We start from the raw sequence: 13,964 nt of genomic DNA, 5'->3' as shown, positions 1-13,964 counted from the left end.
TAACTTGATACAGAGTGAGGTGGTTCCCGGCTCCTTCCCTCTTTCCTACAGCTTTGTCCTTCACACCTGCCAGCTCGGCTGGGCTCTGACTGAGGTAATGAGTCTAATGGTGTCCCAGAACAATGCCTGCACTCTTTGATTTCAAAATAAATGCCTTTGAAATTAGTTCACTTTATTTTAAACAGTGCTTTTAAGACTATTTTGAACCGGAGGTGTATATCATAAGATACGGCATTCTTCACTCCATCAACAATGCTACATTAAATATGGACTCTCATTTATATGAAGAATTTAAATTATTATTACAACAATAACTAGAATGTCAGCAACAAAATTCAAGGGAAAAAATTTCCAGTCCCAGTGCACCTGAGAGTCTGGTCCATAGACCAGTCCACACCAATACCATGTTTTTAATGGTGAGATTTGGACACTGTTAAACTCTTTTACACTTCTTATGAACACTGGAGTTTAAAATTACATAGTAACCCAGTTGTGGTGGCTCCTATCTGTAAACGCAGCCCTTGAAAGGATGAGTCAAGAAGATGGTGAATTTGAGGCTAGCCTAGGCTACAGAGTGAACCACGCTTTAAAAAAAAAAAAAAAAGCCAAATACGGTGGTGTATGCCTGTGGTCCAGCACTCAGGAGGCACAGGAAATGGACTACTACAGTTGCTAGATTGGCCTAGTCTAAACAGCCAGTATCAGGCTAGTTAGGGGCTATATATTGAGAGTGTGCCTCAAAAGAAATAAAAGAAAGAAACAACCCTACATTCTAATGGACGTGTCTTAAAATTTACATGGCATAGTGATGGTAAACATCAGTGCTACAGGGGCTGGAGAGATGGCTCAGTGGTTAAGTACACTTGTTGCTCTTGCAGAGGACCTGGGTTCAGTTCCCAACACCTACATGGTGATTCACAACCATCCCTCGCTCCAGTTCCAAGAGATCTGTTCTCCTTCTCACCTCTGCAGGCACCATGCATGCACATGGTGCACATATATGCATGCAGGCAAAACACTCACATAAAATAAAATGAGTACATCTAATAAAAAAATAAAGTAATTAATTTTAAAAAGTCACTGTTATAACAAGGTTTTACATAATGGGAAAGATTGCTAGATACATATTAACTAACAACTTGACAGAACCTAGAGTCACCTGATATGGGTTTCTGGGCATTTGTGGGGGAATATTTTGATTCTGTTAAGTGAAGTGGGAAGAACTCCCACCCCCACCCTATTGTGGGCGCTATTTTCTGGCTGGGATCAAGGATGACGTAAGTGAAGGGAGCTGAGCATTCTGTGATACGATAGCATGACTGTGGATACGATGTGATCGGCTGCGTCAGACTCCTGCCTTGATTTCCTCAGCATGATGGTCTGTCACCTTGAGCCAGAATAAACTTCCTCCCTAAGCAGCTTTGTCTGAGTATTTTATCACAGCAATAAGCAAAGAAATTGAGACATACATGTTACTTTAATAGCCAGGTGGTGGTGGCACAGGCCTTTAATCCCTGTACTCAGGAGGCAGAGGCAGGTGGATCTCTGTGAGAGGCCAGCTGGTGCTACAAAAAGAGTTCCAGGACAGCCAGGGCTGTTACACAGAGAAACTCTGTCTCAGAAAACAAAACAAAACAAAAAATGAACAAATATTCAATCAGGGCTGGTATACACTTGTAATCCCAGCACTTGGGAGGCTGAGGCAGAAGGATTAAAGGTTAGCCAGGGCTACCTAGTGAGAACTATCCTCCAAAATAACAAACCAAAACAACAGAATTACCACAATTTTTTTCCTGGGATCACCCATCATATCAATAAGAAAGTGTCACTGTTTTAGCAAAATGTGTGTAAACTTCATTTGTAGGGAAGTTTCCTTACCTTCTATTGTCTTTCCAGTCTCCCACCTCAAGTTCCAAAGTGCCTGTAAAGTGACGAGTGTGTAAAACGGGCATCAGTCCACCAAGTGTGTGGAGGTGCCCACACAAATAAGCTGTGGCCGAACTAAACAATGAAAAATAAACAGAATAAATGAACAAAGACAAACTGCATGCCAAATTAATAAGAAAGCCTCTTCAGAAAAGCAAGTGGGTTCAGCAATGGGAAATAACCGGAAAAAACCAGTTCAGGTCTAGAGGTCTGCCTCACCTCATTACTGTCCGAATCCCTGGGGATGGAGAAACGATAGTAGATGTTGTAAAGTGTCCAAACCAAATGGTCTGGTTGCTCTGACTACTTTTCTTGGAGAATGATAGTAGTTCCTCCATTTGTTTCTGAAACGGGAGAAAAATGGAAGGATCTTTAATTGGGGCTCAGGCTAAAATCCAATGCCAACAGGTTAAACATTTCCCCTAAAGTTTATAACAATAAGCACATTGTCTCTATGGCCCCAATTCTACTAGGTAATGACCTAAATGAATCTGTCAGTTTCAAACTGTTTTCATTTACATTATAGTCCGCTTGATTCTGAGATGACTGTAGTATGCAGGACAAGCACTACCTGCATTTGATGTATATGAAACTGAAAAAAAAGTTAGTTACTCTTTTCAGGGCTAGGAATGTGGCTCAGGGGTAGAGCTTTTGCCTAGCAGAAAGAATAAGGCCCTGGGTTCAATCCCCAGTGTCCAGAATGGGGGAGAATAATTATCCCCTTAATGAGACAACTAATCTTTTTAGTTTTGTATGCTACTACATCACAATTCCTAAAAGAGACTACGCCAAAATTCTAAACATACACGTTATATGCCCACAGACAAACCTAAATGTTCTTAACATCTCTACTCAATATAGTCAAATATTAGAAACTCCAACAAAGTATAATATACCCACACAATGGAATACTACTCAGCAGTAAGAAGGGAAGAACTACCGACAGACACAACCACGTACACACATCTCAGAAGCATCACACTGAGGATAAGAAGACAAACCCAACAGTGCATAATGTAGGATCACATTTACCTAAAACTTTGGAATAAACAAAGCCATGTCGGTAGAAAATCAATCCCTTGTACCATGGGAATAAAGACAGATTCTACAAGAAAACTTCCTAGGGTGGTAGACAAGTCCTAAGCCTTGACTGTGAGAAAGCTATAACAGCATACACATTTGTAAATTCTTCAGACACTCAAAATGAGTGTATTTTATCATATTTAAAACACCTCATGACTCTGATTTCAAAACATAATTTGCATATATAGAATATGCACTTATAATGTATATAACATACATATAGTAATGAATTTCTGGACCTTACTCTTTCTAATTTGGTAAAACCAGGGTAAGACTAGGGAGACTCAGGGGCTGGAGAGATGGCTCAGTGGTTAAGAGCAATTGTTGTTCTTACAGAGGACCTGAGTTCAGTTCCCAGCACCCACATGGTGGCCCACACCATTTGTAACTCCTATTCCAGAAGATCTGATGCCCTCTTCTGGCTTCTATGGGCACTGCATGCACATGGTATATATGCATTCATACACATAAGACAAAATAAATAAATCTAAAATAATAACAAAAGAGCAAGGATTCTGTGTTAGGTAACACTACAATTGATTGTTATGTACTTGATCTGTGCATTGTATATTTAAAACTCTTATTCTAAGGGAAAAAAAATTAATATAAGTTCACCAGCTCACTAAAGGCACTTGGTAATTAGGAAACAAAATATAACTTTATCTTGTATTCTTTACTTCTAGAACCTTCACATAACTCTGAACCTCTTTCAGTACTTGGCAAATCCCGCATGTACTATAGTTTTTCTCTGAACTGGTCATATGCTCTAATACTAGATGAAACACTCAGGAACTTACTTGATCTTAGCTCCTTTTACTCCTATAAACAGGCACATGTATCTCATGTAAGAGCATGTGCTCACCAAATAAGGAACTGGCATTTGTTGTACTAAGACATAATGAAAGCTTCTCAGACGGGCCTTTATAAACAACAGTTTTCACTTAGCCTTGCCAAAATGCTTAAGTTGTTCTCTTATTAGAAAAAATATAGACCACTAACTAGTATTGGCAATTGTGGGGATTTAACAATGTATCATATAATATACCAAGCTGTATGTTCTGTAGCTTGCTGAATACAGCCTATTCTTAATATATATTTAATAAATGTTTGCTAAATAAATATAAAAAGTGAGATGCTGCCTTCCCAACTTTTTGAATAACAATAGGGTCAGTAGTAACAATTTTGAAGTAGCTAGTAGCATCTAGACATATTTGTAACAACAGTAAAATCTTTCTTCAGCACATCTAGATAAGAACATGTTTGCTTAAGGTAACTAAATGGTCCAAAAATATTCAAGGTAAGCTTCAAAGGGAAGTGAACTTTTTCAACTCATACCTCATCTAAAATTCCAAAGAAATTATAGGGTCTCTTAGGCCCTGGCCTTTGGGTGGCATCCACAGAGATGAAAGAGTAGTTGCCAAATGGAGTACTGTGGACATAATGGAAAGAGCCATCCTTACGCACAGCAGAATATTTCCTAGAAGATACAGACAGAATGACTTCAGTGCAATTATAAAAAGAGTGAATTTCATGTCAGAATAGAAATAAAAGCTCATCAAGAAAAAACTCCTTCTAGTCAAGAGGATAGAACCTCTGGTCTGAACAGAGACCTAATATTCCAACTAGACTAGATCAATCACCTGGCCAAGGGACCACCCCCAGGAAGGCAGAATCACTTTAAGTCATGCCATGAGAAAGAGATATGCACATTTTTTTCATTAATTTATTTATTGGGTTGTGGGGGTTTTTTGTTGTTGTTGTTTTTTGTTTGTTTGTTTGTCTTTTTTGAGACAGAGTCTCACTGTGTAGCCCTAGCTGGCCTGGAACTCACTCTGTAGCCCAGGCTGGCCCCAAACTCACAAGAGATCTGCCTGCCTCTGCCTCCTAAGGGCTGGGATTAAAGGCCTGTGCCACCATGCTGGGTTTGCACGAAGCCCCGGGGTCAATACCCAGCACAACCAACACCTGGAGAAAATCTTGGGAATTTTTATTAAAAATCTATCATCTGCACACTAAGTTTGAAAACCAATGGGGGCTGGAGAGATGGCTCAGCAGTTAAGAGCACTGGCTGTTCTTCCAGAGGTCCTGAGTTCAATTCCCAGCAACCACATGGTGGCTCACAACCATCTGTAATGAGATCTGGTGCCCTCTTCTGACCTGCAAGCATGCATGTAGGCAGAACTCTGTATACATAATAAATAAATAAATAAATCTTTTAAAAAAAAAGAAAAGAAAGAAAGAAAGAAAACCAATGGAATGAACCTGCAACCACAGCTCGTCTTTTAAGAACATTTCACTCCTTTTTATAAGGCCTTCTCTGTGTCCACCCTTTTCTAACTTCTTGTAATGGGTCTCCCGTGAACCAAACAATGCAGCATTTCATCAGCCATTCCTTCACGTTCTTTTCTAATGCTTTCCTGACACACCTTCTCTCCCTTATTAATAGAAGATAAGTTCCTTGAAGGCAGGGGCCATTTGTTAGCATAGCTTTTCTATCCCTGAGACCACACAACTAGTGAAGAGATCTTAATGAACATGGAGGACCTTGATGAAATGACAAAGCACAATAAAACTCCTCAATAGCCTGGAGCTGAAAGTGAAATTGCACCCAAAAGAAGTATCCCAACACACTTAACCTAGAGACTGCTTCTAATACAGAGGTTCCCAGGCGAAGTCACATTCATGACATATGAAGAAAATGTAATGTTTATATTAATCAGATGAAAGGATAAAACAGCCATGGGTGACCACTGGTCTCTGTGGCTACTCCAGAGGCTGACAGAATCAATAGCTCAGTATTCTGAAAACCCACTGGCCTCAGTAGTCCAGCTACAAGCTGTGATCTAAATGACTTCTACTTTGTAGGAGTGAAACCAAAGGAATTAAAGGAAGCTGGGTGTGGCAGCTCACACCCTAATCCCAGCATTCCTAAGGTAGAGGCAGGCAGATCTCTGAGAGTTCCAGGCCAGCCTGATCTACATAGTGAGACTATTTCAAAAGAAAGAAAAGCTCAGTGGTAGAGCGCTTGCCTAGCAAGCACAAGGCCCTGGGTTTGGTCCTCAGCTCCGGAAAAAAAAAGAAAGAAAAGAAAGGAAGGAAGGAAGGAAGGGAGGGAGGGAGGGAGGGAGGGAGGGAGGGAGGAAGGAAGGAAGGAAGGAAGGAAGGAAGGAAGGAAGGAAGGAAGGAAGGAAAACAGAGAGCCAGGCATGGTGGCTCATGCCTACACTCTTAGCACAAGAAAGGCTGAGGCCAGAAGGAGAATTAGAAGTTTCAGACCAGTCTAGGAAATACAGCAAAATCTAAAAAGAATCAAAGCAGAGAAAAATATTTTTAAAAGGGCTGATTGTAACATACATGCACATGCACGAGCACACACACACACAAGCTCACTTCCTAAATTAGCCAAAGTTCTTTAAACAGAAATTTCATCTGCTAAAAATGATTTCATTCATTCACTGAATGGACCGTACCCTCCTTCTGACAGACTGTACTTAGCGGTCTGTATTACATTCATTTTCATTCAGGTACCTGTAATAATTCGTGATGCTCTCCAGACTTGGAATGTTATATGCATCTAAAAGAAAAAAAGCAAACATTCATCTATGCAAAAAAGAAAAATGCAAGCATGTCAATGACATAAGAATACAGTACTTTCTGTAACACTTTAAATGGCAGAGTGCCACTCAACTGGATCTTTAGAAACAGTGATTTCACCAAACTCAGATTGTCTGGAAGCTTTAAGGCACCTACTATACTGAAGAATAGTAGGTACACTGTAGTTTTGATCAGAACAAGTCCCTTTGAAAGTTCTAAGACTAGACTGCTGCTGCTGCTTGCCTAGAGCTTGCTAGGTACTCACGTTGGCCTCAAACTCACATTCATCCTGCTCCGGCCTCTCTGGTGCTGAGAGAGCAGGCATGTGCTACCATACCAGTCATGTTGCTGCTGTTTTAATCATGGGATTACAGAGGCAGAAAGAAATGAATCCATGCCTGATCTATACATCCATCACCAGTGCTTTTAAACAGAGTCTCTAGTCCAGGCTGGCCCGGAACTGCCTATTCTAGAGAGAAGACCTTGAACCTGTCTGTGATGCTCTTACCTCTCCCTCAGGAATGCTGCCACACCCACTATGCAGTTTCGGGGAATCCAACTAAGTGCAGCACACGTACTAGGCAAGCACTCTACCAAATGAGCCATCTTCTCAGAGTCAGTTCTACGGATTTTGACAAATACACAGTGGTGTATCCAAGACCACAATCAACATGGAGCAGTTTAATCACACCCAAAATTTTCTTAATGCCCTTAAAATCAGTTCCTCCTTCTATCCCTACCTCTGGCAACCACAATCAGTCTTCTGCCTATAGTTTTATCTTTTCCTGAATGTCATATAAATGGAATCATACAGTATGAAGATGTAGATTTAGCTTTTTTCACTTCGAAAAATGTAGGGTTTTGTTGTTTTGTTTTGTTTTTTAAACATCTACCCACAAGAATTTCTGAAGAATTATTTCTTCTGTGTAAAGAAGAGAACATCATACCAACTTTCACCTGAAAGGCTCAGAGTGACATCTAAATGTTTTGGATTTTTTTTTTTTCTTTTTGAGACGGGGTTTTGCTTTGTCACCTTAGAACTCGCCATATAAACTATGCTGGCCTCAAACTCACAGAGATCTACCTGCCTCTGAAGTTTTACTATTATATGTTAAATGTGTAATATCATATGGCCTTCACTACATCTAAATTTATGTTACAAGTTCCCATTTTATAACTTTATAATCTAAACTAGAAAATCTATGTTTCTGAAAGGAACACACACACACACACCCTTAATTCTATTTGGCTCTTGGCTTTTACCATGATTTCCTTTGATATCCAGCCACTTGGTTTTTTCCATGACTCTTGTCTTCTTCAGAATTCTCTGGTAGGTTTGCCATTCTACCTCATGTTGTCTGGATCCCAAGTGTTCCTTTGTTTTGGCATCTGTCAGGTCTCCTGTGGGTTTACACAGAATTGACCTGCAATGTAAAATAAACTCCAGGGGACTCAAACAAACAAGCATGCTGAAGGAACACAAATTCTACAACTACTCAGCACACACACATAAAATCAATTATGAGTCCACATATGTCCAAAGTGAGCCATTTAAACTAACAAGACTGTCTCAGCAAGGGCTCTACTGTTATAGGTTAACAAGTGTTTACGTAGTCCATTGTGATATTAGAAATGAGTTGTAAAAAATGTCTTAAAGAGGACAGTACAAAATTCATCAATAGACTAAATGAGACTCCTTTATGAGATGTTGCAACATTCTGGCAAGTGACTATTACCTATTGCAACACTTGTTTTCCAAACCCCAAATCAAGATTTATGCTGTGACCAAGCAGCATTATTTCCAGAGCAAAAACCAATATGGAAGGTGCGGTTTGAACAATGCAATGCCAAAATTTCTAAGCAAACAGAACACCTGAAACAGGGGGCTTATTCATTATCTGAGGACTGATACCTCATCTTAAGAGAGAATGTGTTTCAGTAGAGAGTGGCAGCTGAACCACCCAATAAAAAGAACAGCTACACCTTGGCGCTTTTTCTCTGCTCCAGAATTTTGGATAACACGTGCCCAGGTTGGAAGAGTATAGGAAATGTAATCTGGAAACTACCAAGGGATGAAGTCTCTTGAATCCTCAAACCAACTGAAAACATAAGGTTAACCTCTTTGTACAGAAAATGTTAGTTAGCAAAGGAGAACTGTTGACTCCTGGTTAAAGAACTTCTCCTAATTCTCAAATTCTGCAGGACATCAGCCACCATCAACACACACACACACACACACACACACACACACACACACACACACACACACGACACAAATATGGCAGATAACACCTGGTCATAAGTGCATCGCAAGGCTTATACCTACTGCTTTGAGAAAACCATGAGATGGCAAAGCATTTAGCCTAGATCCTGACTCCATTATCAACCGGTAAAGGCAATTACAAAGTCCAATTGCCTGTACCTCAAAGGTCTCCCTGCGGGCTGCGTCCACAGCGTTCCCAACACCCCCAAGCGACCAGCTGCTGCCCATTCTACCACCAAGGACCACAGAACACTACCACCACAGCACAGGAATCTCCCCTACCAGTGGCCAGGACAAGAGCAGGCTGAATGGTGTCAATAGTTTCCGAACAGAACTTCTCTAAGTCCAACGCTCTGCCTGGATCTTGAAACCTGCTCAGGTGAATGTCGGATATCTGTCAAAAGCAGACATTGGACAGAGTCACTTAGAGCCTCACGGACAGGGGTGGCCCAGCAGCTCTCGCGTGCGGAAGGGGAAAAAAAAAGAGATGCAGCATGGAACCCCGGGGAAGGAGCGAGCGGGGCGCTGACCCTGCAGTCCGAACGCGACAGAGGCCCCCTGCTGGGCTGGGCTGCCCGCCCCAGCGCCCTCCCTCGCCTCCCGCAGCCTCCAGCCGCGTCACCTGAAGACCCCAGAACACGTTGTGGGCTCCTGATCCCGGGGCGGGGTGCGGCCTCTGGACGTCTCGGGGCTTCGGCAGCGGCGAGGGCGGCCCAGCCAGGCCGTAGTGCTCCAACAGCAGCGCGGCCAGCGCCGCCGCCGCCAGTCCCGCCACCACCCGGAGGGCCAGCACTCCGGCCATCGCGGCGCAGCCGCGGTGCGCTCCGGCCCGCACTTCCGGCCTCTAGGGCCGCCTGCCCGCCGCCGCAGCCGCCGCACGTCGCCCCAGCCCCGGCCTCCGCGGCCCCGCCGCCCGGCTCCCCCGCGTTTGCCAGCGCAGTGAGGATCAGGAAGAGCCAAGCGAGGGGGTGGCCGGGAGGCAGCACGTCACCTGGCTCCTCCAGGGTCAGGCATCCCTGACCTCCGCGGGGCGCGGCCTCTGCACCTGTAAAGCGAAGTTAATGATACCTTCCGTGCGTGCAGGATGCTTGTGAGAATCAAAGTATGTGCGAGGACGCCTCTTAAAATACAAATGCGACAGGTGGCTCACTCTGGATCCTCCTGGAATAAAATAGCCCCACGGGATTTCTTATCTTGTGAAAATTATCTTTTTCCTTAACCTGATTTTATATGTGCTCACTTATATGGTATTGTGGCACTGTGGTATGCTTGTCAATGCTTCCTATAGGCGGAGAAAAGGAGAATTAGATTCTGGTCCTGGCCTTAATTTATCTAACCACTCTGTTATTGTTGGCCTTCAACTCTTTATTACGTATTGCTATTCAGAAAAAAAAAATTCTTATACGAAGTGCTTTTAAAAGATTTATTTCCTTGGAATATATTGTCAATGTTGTAATTTATGCCAATTTCAATTCGTTCGGCATCTCTGGAAAATAAGCCATTGATGTAAACAGAAAACATAAGGAAGCATAAGAGCTGGGTTCCCAGCACCTACATTAGGGGGCTCCAGTTCCAGGGGATACTTCGCCTTCTTCTGGTCTCTGTAGACACTGAATCGCACAAACCCGTTCTCAGAGACACACATATAATTAAAAACAAAAATAAAATATTTTTAGGTGGGGTGTGGTGGTGCACGCCTTTAATCCCAGCACTTGGGAGACAGAGGCAGGCGGATCTCTGTGAATTCGATGCCAGCCAGGTCTACATAATGAGTTCCAAGATAGACAGGGGTATGTAGAGAGACCTTGTCTCAAAACAAAATTATAAAACATTTTAAAAATATTTTTATTTTATGTGCATGAGTGTTTTGCCTGCTTGTATGTCTGTGCACCATGTGTGTGCAGTGCCCATGGAGACCAGAAGAGGGCACTGGATCCCCTAGAACTGGAGTTACAGATGGTCGTGAACTACTATGAATGTGCTGAGTGCTGAATCCGGGTCCTCTACAAGAGCAACAAGTACTCTTAACCACTGAGGCATCTCTTCAGCCAATAAGGATAAAATGTTTACTGGGCGATGGTGGTGCACACCTTTAATTCCAGCACTCAGGAGGCAGAGGCAAGTGGATCTCTGAGTTCCAGGCCAGTCTGGTCTAGAGTGGGTTCTAGGGTTACAAAAAGAAACACTGTCTCAAAAAAAAAAAAAAAAATAACAACAACAAAAATGTTTAAAAAAATTAAAACTGTAAAAGGAAAAGAAAAATATTAGAAATAATCTGTAGTAAATGTTCCACAATACAAATCTTGAAAATAAACCAGGCATGGTGACTCAGGCCTAAAATCTCAGCACATTGAAGACAGAGGCAGGCTGATCTCTATGAGTTAGAGGCCAGTCAAGGTTACATAGTGAGTAACCCTGTCCCAAATAAACAAAACAAAAAAAACTTTAACACACACAAGAGAATAACATGTGATAACTTTAAAGTAATTTTGAAAAAAAAAATGATATGAAAATAAGTTAATAACAGGCTAATAAACTTCCTAGAAATTTATAGTATGATACCATATTACACACACTCTAGGCCAAGGACCAACCAATGCAAGAGCACAGAAGTGTGAGACTATACAGTGTGTTTATGGGAAATAAAGTGTGAATAAACTTTAAGGTCAGGGGTATCAAGGGAGATTAGACTGGCAAAACATTTCAGGGTGGATTTCGGAGGGATTTGAGTGAAATACTTAAGGTTAAATTTTATCATCCAATATACATAGGTAAGAGATTCTCACAAATATATATATATATATATATATATGTGTGTGTGTGTGTGTGTGTGTGTGTGTGTGTGTGTGTGTGTGTGTATGAAAAATTCTGGAGATAAATGTGGTGCCACCCAGCTATAATCCCAATTTGCAAATTAGAGACATGATCTGACTTGCAAGTTATAGACATGAAGGTCAGGAGTTCAAGGCCAGCCTGGGCTATACAACACAAGTAGAAAACTATTCATGCCATGTCTATAAAGTGTATGACATATGACATAAATTAATTTTGTTTATGAATAGAAGTAAAAAGGTCAGACACAAGTTTTTAAAAAATATCATGAGGGCTGGAGAGATGGCTCAGAGGTTAAGAGCACTGGCTGTTCTTCCAGAGGTCCTGAGTTCAATTCCCAGTAACCACATGATGGTTTATAACCATCTATAATGAAATCTGGTGCCCTCTTCTGGCCTGCAGGGATATATGCAGGCAGAACACTGTGTGCATAGTAAATAAATAAATATTAAAAAAAGTATCATGAAAGAAAAATCACATCATAGCTAGGATGAACTTATGCGAGGGATGAACAATTTACCCAACTTGAGATACACAGAAAGCATGAACGCTCAGCTGGGCACGGTGGCACGCCGTTAGTCACAGTCCTGGGGAAGACCGATAGCAAGTTCCAGGCCATGGAGGGCACCATAATGAGATCCTGTCTAACCAACCAAACAAAAGCCAACAAAAGAACACCCTACTTTTTATATATAATATTATAATAACAATCTCGATTAAAATTCACAATTAATTTTAAAAAGCTGGGCATGGTGTTGTGCCCCTTTATTCCCTGCATTAGAATAGAGGCAGGTGGGTTCTCTGAGTTCAAGGCCAGCTTCTAGGACAGCCAGGGCAACATAGAGACCCTGTCTCAAAACAAAAACCCAAAGTGATAACTTTAGAACCTGACTACAGGCTGCTTGTCTGAGGTTTTAAGCTCAAGATAAATTAATCTTATGTTTACATTTTCATCTTATCCAAATAGTCAGTATGTATTTAAAAACATTCCAAGATCCAGAAAAAAAAACCAATAAAACCTAAAACACGTCTGATCTCAAACATTTTAGATAAAAATACTCAACCTCTGATTAAAAAAAAACAAAAACAAAAACAAAACCAAGAACAACAAAACTGTACTAAGGGCTGAAGTGACGTCTCAGCATTGAAGAGCACCAAATGAACTCATGCAAGCCCACATGCATACTCACACATACAAATGAATCTTTAAAATGAATCAACTCTACCTATCTTAAGTGAAAAGGTTATCTTTTGTAGGGATATTAAGGACTCTCAGATTCTAAATGGGACTGGGAACAAGCTTAATAAGATCTGCAGAGAACGAAGAAGTCTTTTGGCAAGTCTTGATGGACACTGACTAAGGATACCAAGCAGTAATAAGGTCTAGACACTTGGGGATGCTGTTGCCTGAAAAGACTTCCATAGGAAAGACTGTATACTGATCCCCGATCCCTTCCCCCAAGATGAAAGTGCTTTAGTATCCAAGATAACCACACACATAAATTCACTTAGCTATTACCAAACACTGTATTATAGGAAACCAGGCATTCTGGGCTCTAGGTAATGTCTCATTAATTTTGACAACTATCATAGAGGCATCTTTTTTGTAGATAAGGAAACCAAGTCTCAGCTAATTCTCCTAATTTTTGTTCCTTTTTTCTTTTTTCTTTTTTTTCCCCCTCCAGAGCTGAGGACCGAACCCAGGGCCTTGCGCTTGCTAGGTGACCCGTCCCGCGGGCCAGGTTATTGGGGAGACCCGAGGAGGCACCTCCTGAAAGATCAATGGGGGTGAGAGAGAAAGGAGACCAGGCGCCATAAAGGAAGACAGAGTCAGTCTGAGTCGCGTCAAGGTCTCGTTTATTGACTGGGTATTGAGGTTTATAAGCAGGGCTTCAGGCAGGGAGGGGGAGCAGAGGAAGCAAAAGGAGAGAAGAATGGAAAATTCCTAAGGAAGGGTGAGGTCGCTTTGGTCCCAGGCCCCTGCAGCTGGCTGATTAGCACCTACTCCAGGAAGTTGTACAGCCCACGGTTAGGCCAGGAACCTGTTTTTGCAAGGTTTGATAAAGTAAGGAAGGTCACACAAAATTCAAGACACAGCTGTCCGGAGTCGGGTCTCCAACAGCTAGGCAAGTGCTCTACCACTGAGCTAAATCCCCCAACCCCTCTCCTAAACTTAAAAACCAGCCAAGAGTAAAAATAAAATATATTGAATCCCAGTGACTTTGCTTCTAGAGGCTAGGTATACAGCCAATTATTCCTCCCACAG

The 13,964-nt window shown here is 41.8% G+C and overlaps 1 protein-coding gene across 3 annotated transcripts in view; it reads right to left on the bottom strand.

The window, feature by feature from the left end:
* Tmem62 (transmembrane protein 62) overlaps window positions 1-10,066 on the bottom strand; it is a 29,448-nt gene extending 19,382 nt beyond the window's left edge. Inside the window, exons 1-7 of one of the 3 annotated variants that reach the window (XM_052726089.1) lie at window positions 9,935-10,066; window positions 9,149-9,260; window positions 7,867-8,027; window positions 6,538-6,583; window positions 4,345-4,486; window positions 2,146-2,270; window positions 1,879-2,001 (exon numbers count right to left, since the gene is read on the bottom strand). In XM_052726089.1, the coding sequence (XP_052582049.1) occupies window positions 1,879-2,001; window positions 2,146-2,270; window positions 4,345-4,486; window positions 6,538-6,583; window positions 7,867-7,906 (476 nt within the window). In that variant the 5' untranslated portion in view covers window positions 7,907-8,027; window positions 9,149-9,260; window positions 9,935-10,066. Of the gene's footprint in view, window positions 1-1,878; window positions 2,002-2,145; window positions 2,271-4,344; window positions 4,487-6,537; window positions 6,584-7,866; window positions 8,028-9,148; window positions 9,261-9,488; window positions 9,747-9,934 lie in introns of those variants that run through there. The other 2 variants (XM_052726088.1, XM_052726087.1) reach the window with 2 other exon arrangements.
* Between the last annotated feature and the right edge of the window lie 3,898 nt (window positions 10,067-13,964).

The sequence above is a fragment of the Peromyscus californicus genome, unplaced genomic scaffold (genome assembly GCF_007827085.1).
Source record: "Peromyscus californicus insignis strain IS unplaced genomic scaffold, ASM782708v3 Scaffold_7__1_contigs__length_154581171, whole genome shotgun sequence".
NCBI classification, from domain to species: domain Eukaryota; kingdom Metazoa; phylum Chordata; class Mammalia; order Rodentia; family Cricetidae; genus Peromyscus; species Peromyscus californicus.
This window is presented reverse-complemented; position numbering and strand designations above follow the sequence as displayed.